Raw genomic sequence first — 22430 nt, 5'->3', positions numbered from 1 at the left:
CAGCCCTTGTGTATCACCTTTCCAGAAGATCAAAATTTTGAGCTCAAATCCGGTTTAATCCATCTGCTGCCCCCATTTCGAGGCCTACAGAATGAAGATCCTCATAAATTTCTCAAGGAATTCCATGTTGTCTGCTCTGGAATGAAACCCCATGGAGTTACTGAAGACCAGATCAAACTCAGGGCGTTTCCCTTCTCAGTTCAAGATGCAGCAAAAGAGTGGTTATATGACCTTTCTTCTGGTTCAATAACAAGCTGGAATGAACTCGCCAAACTCTTCCTGGAAAAATATTTTCCCGAGGCGAAAGTGTCAAATCTACGCAGAGAGATTTTGGGTATAAAGCAAGGCAAAAGAGAAGCTCTCCATACTTATTGGGAGCGATTCAAGAAGTTGTTAGTCTGATGCCCACAGCATGGCATTAGTGATACCTATGGAGAGGCGACTAATAAATGCATCTAGTGGAGGGTCACTTTCAGACATGACACCAACAGAGATCAGGGCATTAATAGAGAAGTTGGCCAATGAATCAAAACATTCAGCAACTGAGGAAGAGTGGTACCCAGACCATCCAAGAGGAGTCAAGGAGATGAGCAATGCCCACCTGGAATCCCAGATTTCAGAATTGACTAAAGCTGTCCTTTTGTTGACAAAAGAAAAAGGTATAGAGCCAAAGGTCAAACCTTGCGGGATCTGCTGCAAAACCGGGCACCCAACTGATATGTGCCCAATACTTCAAGAAGATAATGAATCTGTGCAAGCTATGGGAGGATTTCAGCAAAGGCCATTTGATCAACATCGCAACAACCAAGCTTGGGGAGGGCCTCAAAATAACAATTTCCAGCCAAGACCTCAACAGAACTTTCAGCAAAGAAACCAATATCAAGCTCCACCCGAGTTTCACCAACCTTTTCAGCAAAATCAGCACCAGAGCAATTTTCAGCAACCACCTGTTGAGTCACAAGCTAGTAGTTCCAGCATGTCTTTGGAAGACATAGTTAAAAGTCTTGCTACAAGTACCCAAGCTTTCCAGAATGAAACAAAGTCCAACATAAAAAATCTAGAGCAGCAGGTATCACAACTCGCGAACTCCATGAGCAAACTAGAAGCACAAACCCAAGGAAAATTCCCATCTCAGACTGAGAAAAACCCGAAGCACAATGCTTGTGCTGTCACCCTCAGAAGTGGTAAAAACTACAAAGGACCAGATCAGCAAGAAGATGAGGAAGAAGAGATCGTGGTTGAGCAAGAATCTGAGGCAACTGAAGAGGTGCAGCAAAAAGATGGACCTGCTGAAGCTGAAGTAAAAATTATCCCTCCTCCTTTTCCCTCAAGACTGAAAAACACGAAAAGAGAAAAGGAAGATAAAGAGATTATGGATTTCTTCAGAAAGGTTGAGGTAAATATTCCCCTTCTTGATGCAATTAAACAACTACCCCGATATGCTAAATTTTTAAAAGAGTTGTGTACTTCAAAAAGAAAATTAAAAGGAAACGAAACAGTTAAAGTAAGCGAGAATGTTTCAGCTGTTTTACAAAAAAGGCTACCCCCAAAGTGTAAGGATCTAGGAGTATTTAGTGTTCCTTTGAAGTTGGGGAACCTTTCAGTGCCAAGAGCTATGTTGGACTTAGGAGCTTCTATAAATGTTTTGCCATATTCACTTTTTAAAACTATTGGGGTAGGGCCATTAAAAAGAACAGGAGTCATCATTCAGTTAGTTGATCGTTCTCTGGTGCACCCAAAAGGTGTGCTGGAAGACGTTTTGGTTCAAGTGAATGAACTCATATTTCCAGCTGATTTCTATGTTTTGGATATGGGAGATGACGACTCACCAAATTCAGGTTCCATTCTTTTGGGGAGACCATTTTTTAAAATGCCAGAACCAAAATAGATGTTTATGATGGTACCCTTTCAATGGAATTTGATGGTGAAGTTATCAACTTCAATATTTATGATGCCATACGTTACCCTGATGATGTTTCAGCCCTTAATTTCATTGATGTAATTGAACCATTATCTGCAGAATATTTTGAGATTGCTAACCGTGAGTCACTAGCATTAGTGCTCCACAGAAATTTGTCTATTAATACAGCTAAGGGTATATCAGAAAATTATGTGGTTGATAGAGAAGTTCAAGAGATAGCAGCTCATATGGACCAGCAGAGAAAGTTGAGGTATGGTACCCAAATTCTTAAAGTACCAGTTTCTAACTCCAAGCTTTTTCCTTCTGTAATGCAAGCCCCCATCTTGGAGCTGAAGACACTTCCAGAACATCTGAAATATGCATATCTTGGAGAAAAAGAAACATTACCAGTTATCATATCCAACAAGCTGTCAGAAAAAGAAGAGTTAGAGCTGATCAGAATTTTAAAGGAGTATAAAAGTGCAATTGGGTGGACTATTGTAGACATCAAAGGACTCAGCCCATCTCTATGCATGCACAAAATTTTGATGGAAGAAGATTATAAGCCATCGTGAGAAGCCCAACGCAGATTAAACCCACCAATGATGGAGGTGGTTAAAAAAGAAATTATGAAGTTACTGGATGCTGGGATGATATACCCAATTTCTGACAGCAAGTGGGTTAGCCCAGTTCAAGTTGTTCCTAAGAAGGCTGGAGTGATAGTGGTAGAGAACAAGGAAGGAGAACTGGTTCCAACTCGGGTTCAGAACGGATGGCGCGTTTGTATTGACTACAGAAAATTAAATGCAGCCACCCGGAAAGATCATTTTCCTCTCCCATTCATAGATCAGATGCTAGAGAGGCTTGCTGGAAAATCCCACTACTGCTGTTGGGATGGATTTTCAGGTTTCCATCAGATTCCAGTTGCTCCAGAAGACCAGGAGAAAACGACTTTCACCTGCCCTTTCGGGACATTCGCATATAGGCGTATGCCCTTTGGACTTTGCAACGCACCTGCAACCTTTCAAAGGTGTATGGTTAGTATCTTTTCTGAGTATGTCGAAAATACCATAGAAGTCTTCATGTATGATTTTACCGTCTATGGAGACTCCTTTGATATTTGTTTGAAAAACCTCAAAAAAATTTTACAAAGATGTATAGAAACAGATCTGGTCTTAAATTTTGAAAAATGTCACTTTATGGTTGACCAAGGTCTGATTCTTGGACATATTGTTTCAAAAAGAGATTTGGAAGTCAATAAAGCAAAAATAGATGTTATAAAGAGCTTACCCTACCTGAAGAATGTTCGGGAAGTGCGTTCCTTTCTTGGTCATGCAGGGTTTTACAGGAGGTTTATAAAAGATTTTTCAAAGATATCAGTTCCCATGTGCCAGTTATTGCAGAAAGACGCTGAATTTGACTTCAATGAAGATTGCAAGAAGGCTTTTAATGTGCTGAAAAATCTTCTTACTTCTGCCCCCATCATTCAGCCCCCAGATTGGAGCTTACCATTCGAGATTATGTGTGACGCCAGTAACACTACTGTTGGAGCTGTTTTGGGACAGAGAAAAGACCGGGTTCCCCACGTTATATACTACGCATCAAAAACTTTGGACAGCGCCCAAGCAAATTACTCCACCACTGAAAAAGAGTTGCTGTCAATTGTTTTTGAACTGGAAAAATTCAGAAAGTATTTGTTGGGCACAAAAGTCATAATCTTTTCGGATAACGCAGCCATTCGGTACCTTCTTGCCAAAAAGGACTCAAAGCCAAGGTTGATTAGATGGATTTTGCTACTACAGGAATTCGACATAGAGATTAGGGACAAAAGTGGGAGAGAAAATTTGGTAGCTGATCATTTGAGCCGACTCACCCCACCTGAAGACCCGACACCGATCCGCGAAACATTTCCTGACGAGCATCTATTCGCTGTTCAGAACCCTCCTTGGTTTGCTAATATAGTAAACTACTTGGTTTCCAGAGAACTCCCTTCAGCTCTCACCCGAGCCCAAAAAGATAAAATAAAGAAGGAGGCGAAAAGATATGTTTGGGACGAGCCGTATCTATGGAAACACTGTGCTGATCAGGTGATTAGAAGATGTGTACCTCAAGATGAAGTCAAGTCAATCCTGAATTTCTGCCATTCAGAAGCTTGGGGAGGGCATTATGGTCCACAGCGAACCGCACGCAAGGTCTTGGACAACGGCCTTTATTGGCCTCATATTTTTCGTGACTCTTTTCTATTTTGCAAAACCTGTGAAAGATGTCAAATGACTGGGTCTTTGACATCTCGTAATCAGATGCCACTTACTCCAATCTTAATATGTTAAATCTTTGACGTTTGGGGTATAGATTTCATGGGTCCGTTTCCGTCTTCTTTCGGGTTTGTGTACATCTTACTTGCTGTGGATTACGTGTCCAAATGGGTCGAGGCAAAAGCTACACGAACCGACGATGCCAAGGTTGTGGTTGATTTTGTCAACACAAATATATTTGCTAGGTTTGGGACACCAAAAGCCATTATTAGTGATCGGGGTACGCATTTCTGCAACCGCACCCTCGAAGCAGTCCTCAAGAAATATGGTGTCACACATCGGGTATCCACAACATATCACCCGCAAACCAATGGGCATGTTGAAGCTTCAAACAGACAGATTAAGGGCATTATACAGAAAACCATCAATCCGGTCAAGAAAGATTGGAGTATTCGATTGGATGATGCGTTATGGGCTCACCGGACAGCATACAAGACTTCTATCGGTATGTCACCATATTGAATAGTTTTTGGCAAACCTTGTCGATTGCCGGTTGAGTGGGAGCATCGAGCATATTGGGCTGTCAAAAATTTGAATATGAGCATGGATGAAGCTGGCAAGAAAAGAAGATTGGATATCCAAGAGTTAGAAGAAATCCGGAACGATGCGTACGAGAACGAAGCAATCTATAAGGAGAAGACAAAAGTTTTTCACGACAAGATGATCTCGCGAAAGGTATTCACTACCGGTCAAAAGGTACTCTTATATCACTCTCGTTTCAAACTTATTTCCGGTAAATTAAGGTCTCGTTGGGTGGGACCTTTTGTTGTTACCAACGTGTTTGATCATGGTGCTATAGAAATTAAGAGTGAACAAACAGGAAAGATTTTTAAGGTAAATGGTCACCGTCTCAAACCATTTTACAAAGGGTTTCAAGTTACAAATGAAGAAGTGGAGGTAGTCGAGGTCCCGACTTACCGCAATTGAGGAAACCAAGTAACAACGTCGAGCCAACGACAGAAAAAACGGGCAGCTTACCGGGAGGCAACCCGGGCGTTTGTTTTGATTTCGTTTTTGCAAACTTCTTTTTAATTTTTTGTGTGTTTTAGCTACTTAGGTCGTTCTATTTTTAACTAAATCGTGTTTTTAAAATAAGAAGGAACAGAGAGAATTTGAAATTTTTTGAAAAATACAGTTTTTGTGGAACCTGCGACCGCATGCCCAGTCTTTGCGATCGCAGGTTATACATTTTGAGGTCGCAGGTAGTCATCGAGGTTTTTTTGGAACTGTTTTCACGAAAATAGCTAATCTGCGATCGCAGGTTTCCCCCTTGCGATCGCATGTATCAGTTTTTAGGGTTTGGAACGAGTTTAAACAATTTTAAAATCGAATTGAGTATAATCGAACAAACCTGCGATCACAGGTTTCCCCCTTGCGATCGCATGTATCTCGTTTTTGTTCCTGGCTCACTTTTGAAAAACAAATCGATTTGAGGACATTTTCAAAACCTGCGATAGCATGTTTCCCCCTTACGATCGCATGTATCCGTTTCTTATCATCTAGCTGTTACCCTGCATTGAAAAACGTGCCCAACGTTCAAAAAGTCTAACCTACGATCGCAGGTTCCCTCCTTGCGGTCGCAGGTTGTGTTTTCCCTATAAATTACGATCGCAGCCTCATTTGTAACCACCACACTCCGAAAATTCTCTCTGAAATCCATTACATTTTCGAGTTCTTTCACCAACAAACAATCAAATCGTTCATTTTTCTTCCAAATCAAGCAAATAAGGTATCAATCTCTTCTATTTTACTCCTGCAACATCTCTACGGTAATGAAATCATGTTTTCATGGTTGAAATTCTCCAAAAATCTCATTATGTTCATTTGAAATTTGAATTTTTTGTGAGTTTCTTTTTCAGATCTACGTTCCGTTAGTCATCCGCAGGCCACGAAAAGTAGAAACGTTTGCTCACGACGCAATTCAGAAGAGATTCATCCGAACGGAATTTCAAAAATCAAAAAAAAATTCGGCATGAAAAATATACTGCTGCTCAGCGCACAGTCAGGTATTTTCGTTCTGAAACTAATTTCTATTTTTGTGATATTTGTGCGGTCGTTTAGGAGTAGTTAGAAATACTTATTTTTGCTTCATTATTATTATTATTTTTACCTGGAAATTGTGCCTACCTTGTCCCAATTTACCTTGCAAAATGCCCCCTAGACCCTCCCGTTCACGCAGACAGGTTGACACCTCAGACCCGTCATACACTGTCCAGGTGGACAATGTTACTGTGGATTTAGGTTCACAGGCCGCACTCGACTGTTACCAACGACTTCTCGGCCGCAAGATTTTGCCACAGGTCTGGGCCCCTAGCCGCACATTAATGCAGGAACTCCATATTTATGATGGTGTTCGCGCTCTTTTTGCCAATATTGGCTGGGAGCGCCTATTATCTGCAGATTTTGGCACTTGTCCCCTACTGACCCGAGAGCTTTTAGCCACACTTAGTGAGATAAATCATGAGGGAAATATAGCTTTTCGTATTTTTAGCACCCCTCCCACTATTCACGTCGACCAGTTATATACTTTCTTCCATACCCCTATCACCAGTTTATCCCAGCCCACCCCCGCTTTTGACGTACGTGAGTTTTGGTACTCCATTACCGTTTTGGAGTCTTATGATTCAGCCTCATCCGTATAGACTAGCATCATGCACACTGTTCTCAAAATTGCATTGAAAATTATATGCAATATCATTTATGCACAGATTGAGACTACGAAAGCCGGCAAAGCCGAGCTTTTTCTTTTGTGGTGCATGATCACCGGGTCATACCGTCCACATTTTGGTGATATTATCATTAGACGGTTCTATAGAGTTTTAGCTCTTCGCACTGGCGGTGCAATTTGCTGTGGTGGTTTGATTTCTTTCATTGCCCGCTCCCTCGACCCGCAATCTCCTCCAGAGTACACCTTCTTTACCGGTGATTCTTTTCGTCTGACCCTGCAGAACTTTCGGGCTTTGCACATGCTTCGTACTGCCCCAGGTGCATGTGTTTGGATGCGGGGTCGCTCCACGTATTTCAAGGTCACTGGACCTGATGTCATCGCTCTCGCTGACCCCATTAGCGAGACTGTATGGGTGCTTCCTTCGAACATCTCACTACCTCCTCGCCCACATAGGGCACAATAGGCTCAGCGCCCACAGTCTGATCGACCATCTTCATCCACTCAGCACCCAGACTACGCAGACGCCACACCCATATCCTTTAGCCAGCCTGATCCCATGCACACTGACTTTCAGGATCAGCCCCCACCCACCCAGCCATCTTACCCCCACCTCAACTCTCCCTTCACTTACCAGCATTATCTTGACCTCCATGGGGATATTGCTTCCATTCAGTAGACGATGACTGGTCTTCGCCTCGACTATCAGCAATATAGCACTCAGGTTACCGACTATCATGACGAGCTCTTAGGTCTGCGCGACGACTTCGACGATTTCCGCGACGAATTCTTCCGCCGCTATGCTCCCCCGTCCGAGTAATCGTCTTCCACTCCTCCCTAAGCATTGAGGACAATGCTTAATTTTAAGCTTGGGGAGGGGATTTCCTATCTTTTTGTAAAAAGTTTTTATTTTGTTAATTAAAAAAAATCCAAAAAGATTTTTCATTTATGTTTCTTTTATTTGTCATTTTATTTCTTCCTAGTTTTTTCTAAAATATTTTCATCTTGTTGCATTCTGCATTTTAAAAAAAAATTATGGGATGATGACACTCTTTACATACGATAGCTCCATGAAGTGGGATATTGAGAATTGAAAATGAAAAAAATCCGAAGCGACTTGATTGTTATTGGAAGTGTAGAATCAGCTGTCATAACCAGGGGACCCAAGACACCGTAATTCGAGACCCCGGCCTTAGATAATAAAAAAAATATCGTACTGAAACGTTTTTTGGGCGGTAATAACAGCTCTAGGATGATTTGCTTATTAATGTTTAAAAAGAATCTTTATCGGCAACTCTGAACCCACAGAACATGGCCCTATTTGTTGCCACGCGTTACCCTCGCGGTAACAGAGAGCTTAAGTATCAGATCCACACAGTCAAAATGAAGAAAGGGTACAACGTTATATCTAGTACCCAAATCAAAGAATTTCAAGCGCTCAATTGAATAAACTTCAGGAAATTCCAAAAAAAAAGAGATTGAAGAAATCAAGCTCAAAACGAAGTATAAATCAAAGTTCAATCAAGTTAGAAGCCATTCCAAAGTTACATCTGGCGAATAAAGAACTGTGTGATATGATACTTGTGGCTCTCGAAAAAGTGAAAGCATAGAGCTCGGGCTCCTACGGGGGTTGGTCCTTGCTGCTTCGGCGAAAGCTGATTTGGTCGTGCGGGTTCTTAAGGATGCGTCGATTCTGATTCTTGGCCAGCTAGTCTTAAGGACATGAGATCCGGACTATGTTATTTTCACTCATAAAGCTAATTAAGGTGCAAAGTTTAAATAAAACTAGAGTTGGATTATTGTGTTACACCGTTTTGTGGTCTTCCTTACTTTGGGAGTCTGTGATACATGAAAGATAGCAGGATGGTTGCTTTGGTGTTAGTGATTGGAGCCCATTATCGATGTAAAGTCTGATCGTAAAAAGAAAAAAATATAAAATATAAAAGTAAAAAAAAAAGAGCATGTTTCATTTTAGTTGTTTGTTTCTCATTTGCATACTATTTTAGTTCATTGTTCATTTTCTTTATCTTTGCATGCATGTTTTATGTTTAGCTTTGGTAGTTCTTATTATTTAGGTTTTTGTTTTTTTTTAGTTAACGCGTGTCTAGGTTGTCCCGTTATTGCCTTTAGCCCCAATTCCGTTTCCAAAGTTATCGTTTCCATACTCGAGGGCAAGTAAGGTCTAAGCTTGGGGAGGTTTGTTAGATGCATTTTATATGCATCTTTTAGCACAATTTCCTACATATTTCATTATAAAAAGCTAACTAATTCCCGATTATTCTTATGTGTTTCGTGTTTCATGATTATTTTGAAGAATGCCCGTACTGCTCACGTTTGTTATGATTTTTCAGGGCCGTTTGGAGCACATGGATGATTGCGCAAGTTCGGGATGCGTTTGTGGATGCTTAGGAGCTTAATTGGAGTCTAGACCAAGGAAGGATGCCGGGAAATGATCAAGAACTGCTTGGAAGGAGGAACGATAATCAAAAGAGCCCAAAAGCAGTAACATGCGATCGCAGGTTGTGCCCTTGCCATCACAGGTATGCCTTTGCGATCGCAGGTTGGATCGCAGGTTGCCTTCGAGGTTTTGTCGACCTAGAAAATTCATCAGATAAGGAAAAAAAGAAACTTGCGATCGCAGGTTGTGGCTTTACGATCGCAGGTTGGTCAATTTGCGTCGAAATAGCAACGTACTTCATTAAAAAATCTCGTGACGCATTTTTGGGTGATACATGCGATCGCAGGTACGACGTTTTGACAGCTAGACGTATAAATACAGCCTGATACTCTTCCAGTAACCCTAATTGGCGATTCCTGGCGATTCAGATGCGATTTTCAGAGGTTTTCAAGTGAAGAACGCAGATCTAAAGGAGACGATTCGATTCCAATTCATAGTTTAGTAAGATTTATCGTTTAGATTCTATTACCACTGTTTGTAATCCGTTTTTAGCCATGTCAGGCTAAAAACTCAGATTTCAGTTTCGCAAAACGTAACCTTTTCGTATGATTAATCATTAGGCACTATGTTTGACTATGATTACCGTTTAGTGTGATCAATTATGTGTTAAATAGAATGTTTGATTTTGATTTCAGTTTCTGTTGGCCACATAAATTGTTTGTGAATCATTCTAGTCATCTAATTGTTTAGATCCGTAATTGTCTAAATTAATTAGTAAAAAGTGACAAGTATTAGATTAATTCTAAGTTTAGGGTTAACTCTGATATGAAATGATCAAACAAGTTTTAACGCCTCCTAGCTTATGAGAGGTATTGTACTTTACTGGGAATTACACTGTGTCTAATGCAACTTTTCTTTATTAGTCAAGATCTTGTTTGGTTAGTTTAGTAAAAAGTTAGATTTAACTCAAAGAACTTATTTTGATTAAATGATTTTTGTAACAAAGGTTATTAGAGCTTGTTAATGAACCTTAGTACCAGTTTAAACAAGTGCATAGTCAAATATTGTGTTGAAGGTTAATTATATGATTAGAGGAGTCACCGCGAAACTGGAATTGCTTTCTCTTATTTAAATTTTCACCACTTTAAATTTAGTTATTCTTTTGTCATTTTCGATTTCTATTAGTTTAATTTTCAGAAATAAACCCCCCCTTTTTTTATGTTTATTGCATTCATCAAGAATTAGATCACACCTTACGCAAAGAGGTGTAAACATTAGGACGTGTCCCTGAGGATCCGAACCTGCTTACCTGTACTACCTGTTAGTGCAATAAAGCAGTTTATTTATTATTTTTATTTGTTTAAATCGTGTACGACATCGGTTATAACAATCCTTACTTCTTCTTTAAGCTCCTTTCTTCTTTTCTCACTAAAACAACACCAAAAGCACTCTCAAATGGCTTCTAGAACACAAAGGCACACAAAGGGAGCTAGGTTTTTCGTGGTGGCTGGGTAGGAGTGAAGGGAGGCTGAACAAACAAGAGTTATGCTCTTTATATAGGGAGTAAACCCTAAATTTTAAGGTTTAATGAGCTGCATGTGTACGTGGGGCGTACTCCTGGTACGCTGGGCGTACGCACCTGGCCTCCGCGGTTCATTCACACGAGTACGCTGGGCGTACATGGCTGTGTACGCCCCGCGTACGTCGCTTCCTCAGCCCACTAATAAGGCCCAAAGGTCAAAGCTCAAACTAAACCATTCCATTCTTCAATTTTAAAATGTTTAATAATACCAGGAAAATCCCGGATGCTACACCCTATTCAATAAAGAAAAACCCAATTATAACACCAACCTAAAAAATTATAATCATCGCATGCCCTGAAATTAGTGTAAAGAAAAAAGATAAAACACACACACACACACAACTACCTGTGATAATTATACACACCAAAAAAACTCACACGCATATTATAATTATCAAATGTTAATATATATACTAAATAAATTAAATTAAGAATATTATAATACCTATATAACAATTTATAAAATTTGATTCTAACCCAAAACATGTCAGAATGCAAAATGGTTCATCACTGACGCATTTTTATCCGATTTAAATGAATTCGTTTATCGGATCATATAATTGAAAATTAGATTCCACTTGTTTCATCTTGGTCCAGTTAGCATATACAAAACATACGTCTTTTCAAACATTGAAGAAACGTAGCATTCAGAGAATATGACACTGAAACTTCATGTGTTGATCAAACAAAATTGAAGGATCAGTGTCTAAATAGGGGTAAGAAAGTAGTTACCTGCCATCTACATTCATCCCTTTCAAATAATCTCAAAAAAGGTAATTACACCACTTGTCCCACGAATGACACCAGATTGTTTTGGTCAAAAATCGATAAAATATTTTTGTTACCAAATTAGTAAGTGTAGTGTGATGTTTTAGGTAAGGATTTTAAGAAAGTAAATTATAAATTCTAAGTTGATGAAGATCTTGAAATATGCCTAAGATCTTGGATGTGCCCAAGATCTTGGGAATAATATAGTAAGATGAAATTTTGCAAGGTAATCGTAATTGTTTGGTTTATTCCATACTGTAAATATGCATGTACTTAAAAGGAAAAAAGTAGTATTTAAGTTGTAAATTAGTTGATTAAAGTGATAAATCATAAGATATTCAAAAAGGGGTTAAGATACCACATGATATCAGAGAGTATCTTAAGGTTGTGATTGTGCAAACAGTCATGTGTAACAAAACAAGTGATTAAGTGAATGTATGTACTTAACGTTGTGATTGTGCAAACAGTCATGTGTTACAAAACAAGTGATTAAGTGAATGTATGTGAGTATTGAAATTAATCAGATAACAGCATATAAGTAAAATCTATGCAAGAGCACAAAGATATACAAGGAAAATCCTTAACCCTTTATGATATCTAGCATAAAACCTTCAGAGGTGATAGCGTCATACTGCCTTAGAACTTTTATTAAAGAAGAATAGAATTAAAGGTGCTAGTTGATCATGTATTGATTATTCATGTGCTTAAGAGTGTTCAAAGAGAAAGTAAGAGTGAGAAGGTCCATCCGTGTTGTGATCAACTTGTCTTTATATACAAAGATCTTATAACTAACTCTCCTAAAATATTGAGATATTCGTTGATTCTTGGTTGACCTTTATTCTTGTTTGACCACATGCCCTTTGACTTGGTTTATACTCTTTTAGATAAGTCTTCGTTCATGCATTCAGAAAGATAAGAAATACAACGAGAGTCCCAATATATTTGGTATGTTCAAGATTTTGGGCTACCCAAGATATTATTGTAAGTACAAGATATTAGTAACAATGAATAAAGTTAAAATTCTACTCATAATAATCCTCACGCCATAACGACACAATTTCAATCAAACCTCCCCCTCCCCCCCCCTCCCCCACAGACACACACACACAAACACACACTCGGAGCTAGCCGGAAAAGCAAAGTCAGATACCGAGTCGACGTGTCGCCGGTATAATTAGGGTTTTTTATAAAAATATATTTAAAAACATTACTTTTTGGTGTCTAACGTCCAAAATTAATGAAACTCCTCAACAGAGCCTAACATGTCATGTATAGTAATATCATGATTCCAAGATGGTAAGATTATAGTTTTTAAGAGAATTAATTTTGCAATTTGAAAAGAATTAAAGATGGCAACTTATTGTTCTTTTTTTTTTTCATTTAGATGTAAAATGTTCAATTGATTTTGTTTAAACTATGTGAATTTTGCGTATGATTGATTTTGTGTTTAAAAGCCACTTAATAGAAAAAGAATAAAGGCTCGTCGTTCAATTGAAAATCAGATAAAATGAGGAAAATAAAATGTAAACAATAATGGAACGAGTTTTTGCCTAAAAACATTAACATAGATTTTTTTTCTCAATAATCCCATGTAAATGTAATATACTTTTCTAGAATTTCACCAAACCAACCAAATAAATCTGTTTATATAATTTTAATATAATGTATAAATTTAATAATCTTATTTATGTAATTTTAGGTATTGGGTTAATCACAAAAAGATCTTATATATTAAGTGGGTTTTCTCCGAAAGTTAATTTTTTTCCCTGAAAAACCCTTAAAATTTTCATTTTTTGGATTAAACCTCAACTTTATATCTTTTTTTTTCCTGAAAAAAACCCGTACATCTTTGTTATCTTAGAATATATCTTGCATCCGGTTCCATAATTCCATAATAGATGTTTCGAGCTTCACATGGTTTCGAGTAAATCTAGAGTGGTGGTCTTGTAAAAATTTAATCCAAGATGCACAATCATCATTAGTTTAATTAAGTGTTATCTACAATGAGTTTTTTATATTGGTTATGGTGAAAGAATGGTAAAATTTGTTCCTATTGTTTTTTTTTCCATTAGGGGGTCATACGATTCTATAATGAAAGATGAGGAAGACAGAAGAGAATATTGATAACTTTTGTTGGTAAGAAGAGGAAGAGATGAGAGGTTGTTCTTCGTCCATTATCGAACCATGTGGCTTCTGATGAGAATAACTCTTGAGACGATTGTTATACGTCTTGAGTTGAACTTTTCTAGATACATGCACCTACAACATTGGTGAATGCCACCGGGAAGAAAATTTTATGCAAACAGTAAACAATAGAGTTACAACACAATCTTTCTGGATTTAATCCAAACCATTATGAAGCTGTGCACATCTGCCTTAAATTATAGAACCGAATGCAAGAAAATTTTCAAGATAACAAAACTGTAATGATGTTTTAGAAAAATAAAAATAAAGTTGAAGTTTAATCCGAAATATTAAAAATTATAGGGCTAAATCGAGAAAAAAATGAAAATTTAAGGGTTAATCAAATAAATAAAAAATTGTAAAGGTTAAATCATCAAAAAAAATTAAGGAAAAAAATAAAGTTTGAAACTTAATTCAGCAAACTCCTATTTCCATATGCAACTTGAGTTGAATCATTTTAAAAGGAAAGACACCTCTAATCGAAATATCTTCTTTGGTTTATGAAAAAATTCACAATAATTTTGACTTCAAAAAAGTCAAAAGCAGCCCATTTGGTGCCTTATCGGATAAGATAACGAAATCTTTAACCACCATTCCCAAATTGTTCTACAACGACACTTTCCCTCCATTTCCTTCCCAATTCGCCATCACATCACCACCGCCATTGCAGCCATAATCCGATATCCATGGCTGCCGGAGTTCAAGAGAAAGACCTAGACACAGTGCGGAGGAGAGTTGCATCGGTCAGCAACCACCTCCTTCCTCCCCCACCTCATTCGATTTCCCCAATTATAAGTTCCTCTAATTGCAGCGCTTCCATGAACGATAGCTATCATCGGATTCATGGTGAAGTTCCAAGCCATATACCTGTTTGGAAAATTTCGTCAGATGAGTCTGGGAAGGAATTCACTGACATTATTTACGAGAAAGCTGAAGGAGAAGCCATTGCCAAGGTTAGTAATTTATCATGTACGTAATACCTCGTAGTTTGTGGATAACACTTTACCTACTGTGACATGTGCATTCACATATCAATCTCCAATTAGATAACTTTTTCAATCTATCAAATTTTCCCATTTGTATTTCAGATAACAATAAACAGACCTGAGAGGAGAAACGCATTTCGACCACATACAGTTAAGGAACTAATTCGTGCTTTCAATGATGCAAGAGATGATAGTAACATAGGAGTCATCATTCTCACTGGAAAGGTAACTACTAACACTGTATTATGTCAAAAGTTTTGACCTTTGAAGAAGCCTATTTCCTCTGATTTTAAATCATAATCACATTACATTAATGGTTAAGTCTTGTTCAACAATTGATTGTTGCAGGGAACCAAGGCTTTTTGTAGCGGCGGTGATCAGGCACTTAGAAGTCAAGACGGTTATGCTGATTTTGAAAATTTTGGCCGACTTAACGTTCTTGATTTACAAGTAAATTTTTCATAAACATTTTTTTTTTTTTTAAATTACCCGATTTTTATTTGGTTGCAGATATATCCTCTAAAAATAAATATATTTTTTTTTCATAAAGTTATTTGGGGTTTAATGTGATTTTGTTATGTTTTATCTTTATCTTTGGAAACAAAAAGTTCGATTTATTATTATTAAATAATGTTTAAAGTGAATTCAAAGTTTTTTCCTTTATTTATAAAAGGGAAATATGCATAAAAGTCTTATTATTTTGGAAAAAAGAAGTGATTCGTACACAACAATTTTTCTGCATACACAACAGTTTATACTTTATGAAGTTGTACAATACAATGCTTTAATGCACAAATTGTTGTGTATGGAAAAAAAAATTGTTGTGTACGAATCAGGTTCTAAAAGTTTTTTAAGTGAAAAGTCTCAATTATTTAATTTTACAAAATAATCTATCATTTTCTATTAAAATAAAAATAAGGATTTTTTTTTCTAAATTTAGGCAAAATATTAAAGAATCGAGACTTTTCTATTAAAAAAAAGAATTAGAACTCTATAAAAAAAGTTTCCCAAAATAATGTGACTTTTTTTTGCATATTTCCCTTTATAAAACTATATTAAATTCCTATGTAAATTAATTCCATTCCTATGGTCTAACCAAAAATGATCTTGGAATATAATGACCATTCCATCACCTTGCTTATTTTTTTTTATTATCTTCTCTACAAATTAATAGACGATCTTGTGTTTTCAAGATTCTTTTTCTCTTATTGAAGGGTATTTTGGGTATCTGATAAATAATCAAACTCTTTCCTTAAACTTTTGTCTACTCAACCTATGCGATTTCATGAGACAAAGGGAGTACATAACTATGTATTCTTGTTCTCTTGCCATATAACTTGATTCAAACAACCAAAGTTGATTTGATGAGTGTACTCTAATCCCATTATAGGTGCAAATTCGGCGTCTTCCAAAGCCAGTTATAGCAATGGTAATTTTCATTGTTTCTAATTCTAATTAACCTCAATATTTTATTCACTCACATTTTAGTAGTGAAATTCTTTGTTTCTTCCAACAAGGTTGCAGGATATGCTGTTGGTGGAGGGCATGTGTTGCATATGGTTTGTGATCTAACAATCGCTGCAGATAATGCTATTTTTGGTCAAACAGGTCCAAAGGTAATTGGTCAACAAACAATACAACAAATTGTTGTCTTTTCATATCTTACTATACTTGACTAAATTACAAAAATGAAATTGGATTTCTATTCGGATGACATTGCTATAATCGAGTATTTTTCAAAATACAATGTTGTAATAGCAAGAAATGACAATAAGATGCTACAAAAAGAAACAAATTAATTGAAGCACATTGCTGTTTGTTGCATTTAACCCTATTTACAATAAAATTTATCTGAATACCAAAAATACAATTCAATTAAGAACATAAACTAAAGATTCTTGAAGTTCTTCTAAACCTTACTCTGTGTCTTTCAAGTTTGATGCTATGACATAATTTATGTAAGAAATAATTAGTAGTAACAACTTATGATTTTGGGGTGTGACATATCACATTGAAGTTATTTTTAAATATTATTAGTCAATTAATACCACATTGTTTGTGTTTGGTTTGTGAATCTATAAGGTGGGAAGCTTTGATGCTGGTTATGGGAGTTCGATAATGTCACGATTGGTAAAAGCTTTAATCTAAAACAAAAAGAAATTCGAAAACCAAATTAGATTTTTTTTTTAAGTTGATTTGTCTTTTGTAACACGATTTATTTTCGTTAAACAGGTAGGCCCTAAAAAAGCTCGTGAAATGTGGTTTTTGGCACGATTCTACACTGCTCAAGAAGCAGAAAAGATGGGATTGATCAACATTGTAGTCCCTGTAAGTTCAATTTTCAGGCAAATAATCATGAATTCAATAAAGAGAAAATTTCACTTCTATAATTAGGTAATTTACCAAAATATAATGTTCTAGTAAGAAAATTATTGAAAGTGTAATGCTATAACTTGGTAGAGTTTTCAAAGTACAATGCCTTAATACGAAAAAAAAAGTTGAAAATACAATGTTATAATAGAAAAAAATGAGAGCAGGATGTTATCATTCACAAGTAAATAAAAATATGTTGCTATTTCTTTGCAGTTAGACCTTAATTATACATAAAAATGTTAATCGCTAAAATGACCAAAATGGGTGGGATCCTATCATAAACCGACTTCCTTTTGAACAAATATCACAAAATGGACTTTTTGCAAAAAAGAAATCGCAAAATATTTTTAATAGTTTTTGTAGTGGGGAGCGTTCATTAAAGAAATTTCACAAAGTCCATTGTGTGATATTTCTTCAAAAGATTGTCATTTTATCATAGAAGTCCACCCATTTTAGTGATTAGCCCTTTATAATATTAAAGAACTTTTACCCATTTTGCTACATTTATATAATTAATATAGTTCTTTTACTAATGAGAAGCTTTAAATCCTATTGTAGCTAGAAAAGCTAGAAGAGGAAACAGTTAAATGGTGTAGGGAGATCATAAGAAACAGCCCAACTGCCATTCGGGTGCTAAAATCTTCCTTAAATGCAGTCGATGATGGCCATGCTGGACTCCAGGTAGTCATACTCCATATTCATTATATTTTTATTTATTTATTTTAAATAAATTGTTCATTTAATTTGCATTCAGGAAATTGGAGGAAATGCGACACTAATTTTCTATGGAACTGAAGAAGGTAACGAGGGAAAGACGGCATACATGGAACGTAGGCCTCCAAACTTTTCAAAGTTTCCTCGACGACCTTAACTTCATTGAGTTTTCTTGAATAATAATTAGTGTATTTATATTGTTGTATCAATTAATATTATTTTGCAAGAAATTGTAACTATAATCATTGCTCATTGAATGCGCATTAATTTTCTATAAGGGTTAAATGTAATAAATAGCAATGTTCTTTCATTTCTTTGTTTGTTACAACTTCCTACCATCATATCTTCATGTTACAATATTGTACTTTGCAAAATTACCAAATAGCAAAATGTCATCCAAATACGAAACAAAATTAATGTTATAAATGGGTAATTTTTTTAAAGTATAATACCTAATACGGAAACAAAAAAGCATAATGATATAAATGGGCAGATTTTTCAGAGTCATTGGTTTAATAAGAAAAAAAATGAAAATAAAATGTTGTGTTAGAAAGAAATGAAAGTATGATGCTATAATATACTACACAATAAATGAAAGTGTTGTAGCGCCCGCAGATTCGGGCTAGTCAATTTATAGACAATAAGCGTCAAAAATGACATTTTAATAGAATATTATTTAGAATAAATAATCATAACCAAGTTATAGTATATGTCACAATGGTTCCGTACATATAAAGAACGTCGGAATTCGAGTTATAACGAAGAAGTTATGACCTGTCGAAGTTTTACGGCAAAACCGACACGGTACTGGAAATCGTAAAAAGTGATTTTTTGATAAACTACTTTTTAGCCTTAGAGATCTAAATGAAAGTTGTAGTATACGTTAAATCGAGAACATACATAAAAAGAACGCCCAAATCTGACTTAGTATGAAGAATTTATGATTTTTCTAAGATTTGGCATAGCAGTGCACAACCTGAAATTCGAATTTTAGATCGACCGATTTTTAGCCGACACAACCTAAACGTGAATCGAAGATCTCGTTATTAGGAGCTCAATGATAAAAAGACAAATGAAAACGGACGTCAGATGACAAAGTTATGAATTTTTAACGGACTTTAACTGTTCAGGCCTGTTAAAAATATAACTTTAAAAATAAATTCAAAATTAGCCGACAGAGTCTAAACGGACGTTGTAGAGTATGGTCCTGCCTACGCGTGGATATAAAAAACGTCAAAAACGGAGCTCGTATGCAAAAGTTACGGATTTTAGAAGATAATTAGTTTTTAGAGTAACCAGCGAGTGACACGTGGTGCAATCTGAGCCGCACCTTCTTCCCCACGGCTTTGCATGAGATCGCGACACGTGGCACATTACGCCCGACGTAATTTTGAGTACGCTTAGCGTAACTCTTAAAAACCCATTACGCTCAGCGTAATTCTTGAGTACGCTCAACGTACTCGGCGCTGGCAGCCTATAAATAGAGGCGTTTTTCCTCATTTTTCTTCACACCTTTTCTCAACTTCTCTCTCAAATACCCCCAAAGCCTAAAGGCTTTTCTCTAGCCCTTCTTAGGAGTTAGTAGCGAGTTCCGGAGCGCCAGAAGGCCCCAAGGAGAAGAACTTTCGGCTCAGAAGTTCTGCCCACGCAGAGCTTGGTTCTTCGCTAAACTCCAATATAAGTTTCGTCGAAGGAAAATAGAATTATTAGAAGCGAAGCGCTGCCCGAGTTTGGAATCATCACTTTGACAAGTGAGTGCATAGTTAATTTCAACTTACACATAGATATGAATTATTTTATATAAATTATGTGTTATGTGTGCATATTATCTGTATACTTGCTATCTATCCTGGATGAACGATTTTATACATGTTTTAAATTATTTAAACTGTATATGTATTTTATATCTACAAAATATGTTGGGAAAAGCATGGGTAGATGAATGATGAGGGATGAAAGCTGATATAGAGGAACATTGGCAGTATGGACATAGTGCCCTATTGGTGAACATTGGCAGCAATGGACCTAGCACCCTATAGATGAGCATTGGCAGCTGCGCCACAACCTGTAGATGTTTTTGATCTACGATGTACTCTAAACATCCTAGCAGTTGCGCTCTAAGGATAGTATCGGCAGTTGCGCCTAATAGAGAACATCATAACCCTGGTAGCTGCGCATAATAGAGAATGTCACAATTCTGGCAGCTGCGCCTAAATGATATTATTGGCAGTTGTGCTTAATAGATAATATTGACAGCTGTGTCATTGGAAACGATGGACTTCGTGCCTACTCCTTAGGACAATCCTTAGGACTGAATGAGTGAATGATAAATGATTCTTAGGGTAGATCCTTAAGAAATAAAGAAGATAATGGGGATGGGTAATTGGGTTGATTGTTTAATGATTAAACATAATTATATTATTGTGGGTTGAAAACCCTTTGTACTCACCAGCTTTACCAACCTGACCCACTCAAGTTTATTTGTATCACAGGTGTCGATATGAAGCTACATTACACTGAGAGATTAAGGAAATGTAGATCATTAATGTAAATGAATGTAAGGTCTGTTTATGCTTATGTTTCTGTATTGACGATGACATCCCAATGTTTGAAAAGGAATAAAATACATTTCTTCAGAAATGCTTTGATAATTTGTTTATCATGTTTTTCTGGGAACAAATCCCGCAACATTTTCTTTAAAAGAATACTCTGATTTTCAAAATAAAGCATAAACAAATCGGTCTTTTCTGGCCGTGAAAATGGGGATGTCATAGTTGGTATCAGAGCATTAGTTTAAGCGAACTAGGAATAATGATTTATTTCTAGACTTAAACTTAGAATGCTAAGCGATGATCGTGAGGAATGTGTCTAATATATTTAGGGAAGTACACCTGAATAGACACGAGCACTAGCTCACTTAGGGAAGATGCCTAAATTGCTTATATGTGCTAAATGATTTGCAATGCTTTATGATGCAATCATTTGATCGTATCTATGATTTGTTGTCGACCGGATCTGGAAACTTTATATGTTCAAATTTCTAAATGTTTAATTATTGTATTAGAACTGGCATGTAACTTTTCGGAGTTATAAAGAGATTTACACGTCGATCGTAAATAAAATCTTTCATATCTTAATTCTCGTCACTACACCGAACGTTTAAATTGGTGTATAGATCGACATGGTAAGAGCTCGAAGCGGATTAGGAAATGCTAATGGAAACCATTGGCCTGAGCCACAAGTGATTGAGCTTGCACCAAAGATAGCAGCTGCACCCGAGCCAATCACAATAGCAGGAGTCCAGGCAATGATTCGGGCTATGATGGCCGAACAAAGGGAGGAGATGAGGAAAATGTTGCTTAATAGGGATGAACCTACAATGCTTGTTGAACAGCCCGAATTGAATGATGGGAAGTCGGAGGAAGGGAGCTACAGTAGAACCGTTGGTCCAGATGAACCGTCAGTGGTTAGGAGAAATAACCAAGACGAAGGAATTGAAAGAAACGGATGCAAGTACAAAGACTTCACGACTTGCAAAACATCAACTTTTACAGGGAAAGAGGATCCAATCAGAGTTATGGACTGGATCTCGGAGATGGAGTTGGCTTTCATAACATGTGGATGCAAAGGCAAGCTACAAACCACATATGCAGTGCGTCAGTTCAGGGGTGGCGCTGTTCGGTGGTGGAACACTTTGGGAAAGATCATGAGCCCCAATGAGCCACAAGAACTGACTTGGGCAGAGTTCCTGGTGCATTTCAAACGAAAGTTCTGCTCGGCCCAGAATCTGCTAGAGCTAGAGAATCAATTCCTAACATTGAAGAAGGGCAGCATGTCTATTGACGAATACACCAATGCCTTCACCGACAAGATGGAATTTTCTTTGTGCATTGTCCCTAACGAACTAACAAAAGTCGATAAGTATACAAAGGGACTACCGTGGGAATATGTTGTGCCAGTATGCCAGGCACCTACTCTTGAGGCGGCTATCTGGGCTGCTAAGTATGTTGAAGAGATGATCAAGAGTAGAGCCGCCAACAAGGTCGAAGTTGGCGAAAAGAGAAAGTTTGAAGGATCTTCAAGGTCCAACGAGAAGAGAAAATTTTTGAAGTCTGGAGGAGGAGGAAATGAAGCAAGATGGTGCGAGAAGTGCAAAAAGAAACACTCTGGAAAATGCGGTGAGGAAGTGACTTGTTTCAAGTGTGGAAAGCATGGGCATTACGCCAACGAGTGTACATTCAACAAAAGGGTGTGTTACGAATGTAATGAGGAAGGGCACTTCAAGCAAGACTGTCCAAAGAGAGAAGTGGCTACAAAGCCAAATGTGCCGCCAAAGCCGAAAGCAAGAGCATTCCATATGATCCTTGATGAGGCAGCTAACAATGCAAGGAATCAGGAGTGAGGACTTGATATCCAAAGATCAAGTTATGCAGTAGCCATGTGGATAGTATCATATGGTGTAGCCTATCAAAGGCATAGTCTAGGGTGAACTTAAACACCTATGTAATCGTTTCAAGGAATAATATAAAACCTTCTTTTTGTTAT

At 37.1% G+C, this 22430-nt stretch overlaps 2 protein-coding genes across 2 annotated transcripts; both read left to right on the top strand.

Moving 5' to 3' along the window:
• The first annotated feature begins 412 nt into the window (after positions 1–412).
• On the top strand, positions 413–1888 carry LOC145131872 (uncharacterized). The gene has a single exon (XM_079066515.1). The coding sequence runs from the start codon at positions 413–415 to the stop codon at positions 1886–1888; it is 1476 nt and encodes a 491-aa protein (XP_078922641.1).
• Positions 1889–14367: 12479 nt separating this feature from the next.
• Positions 14368–18195, top strand: ECHID (enoyl-CoA hydratase/isomerase D). The gene is made up of 9 exons (XM_079068460.1): positions 14368–14765; positions 14901–15023; positions 15147–15248; positions 16189–16227; positions 16316–16414; positions 16881–16928; positions 17031–17126; positions 17730–17852; positions 17926–18195. The coding sequence occupies exons 1-9, from the start codon at positions 14499–14501 to the stop codon at positions 18040–18042; spliced, it is 1014 nt and encodes a 337-aa protein (XP_078924586.1). The 5' UTR covers positions 14368–14498; the 3' UTR covers positions 18043–18195.
• Positions 18196–22430: the final 4235 nt, after the last annotated feature.

Source organism: Lactuca virosa, chromosome 8, assembly GCF_052849685.1.
Source record: "Lactuca virosa cultivar CGN04683 chromosome 8, Lactuca_virosa_CGN04683_v6, whole genome shotgun sequence".
NCBI lineage: Eukaryota > Viridiplantae > Streptophyta > Magnoliopsida > Asterales > Asteraceae > Lactuca > Lactuca virosa.
Note: the sequence above shows the minus strand (reverse complement) of the source record. Positions and strands in the feature narration are given on the sequence as shown.

Excerpts from the sequence above, each read along its gene's own strand:
- LOC145131872 (XM_079066515.1), top strand. The coding sequence starts at position 413 with ATGGCATTAGTGATACCTATGGAGAGGCGACTAATAAATGCATCTAGT.
- ECHID (XM_079068460.1), top strand. The coding sequence starts at position 14,499 with ATGGCTGCCGGAGTTCAAGAGAAAGACCTAGACACAGTGCGGAGGAGA. Across the intron at positions 16,415-16,880 it reads TTGGTCAAACAGGTCCAAAG|GTGGGAAGCTTTGATGCTGG; the intron begins GTAATTGGTCAA and ends TGAATCTATAAG. Across the intron at positions 17,853-17,925 it reads ATGGCCATGCTGGACTCCAG|GAAATTGGAGGAAATGCGAC; the intron begins GTAGTCATACTC and ends ATTTGCATTCAG.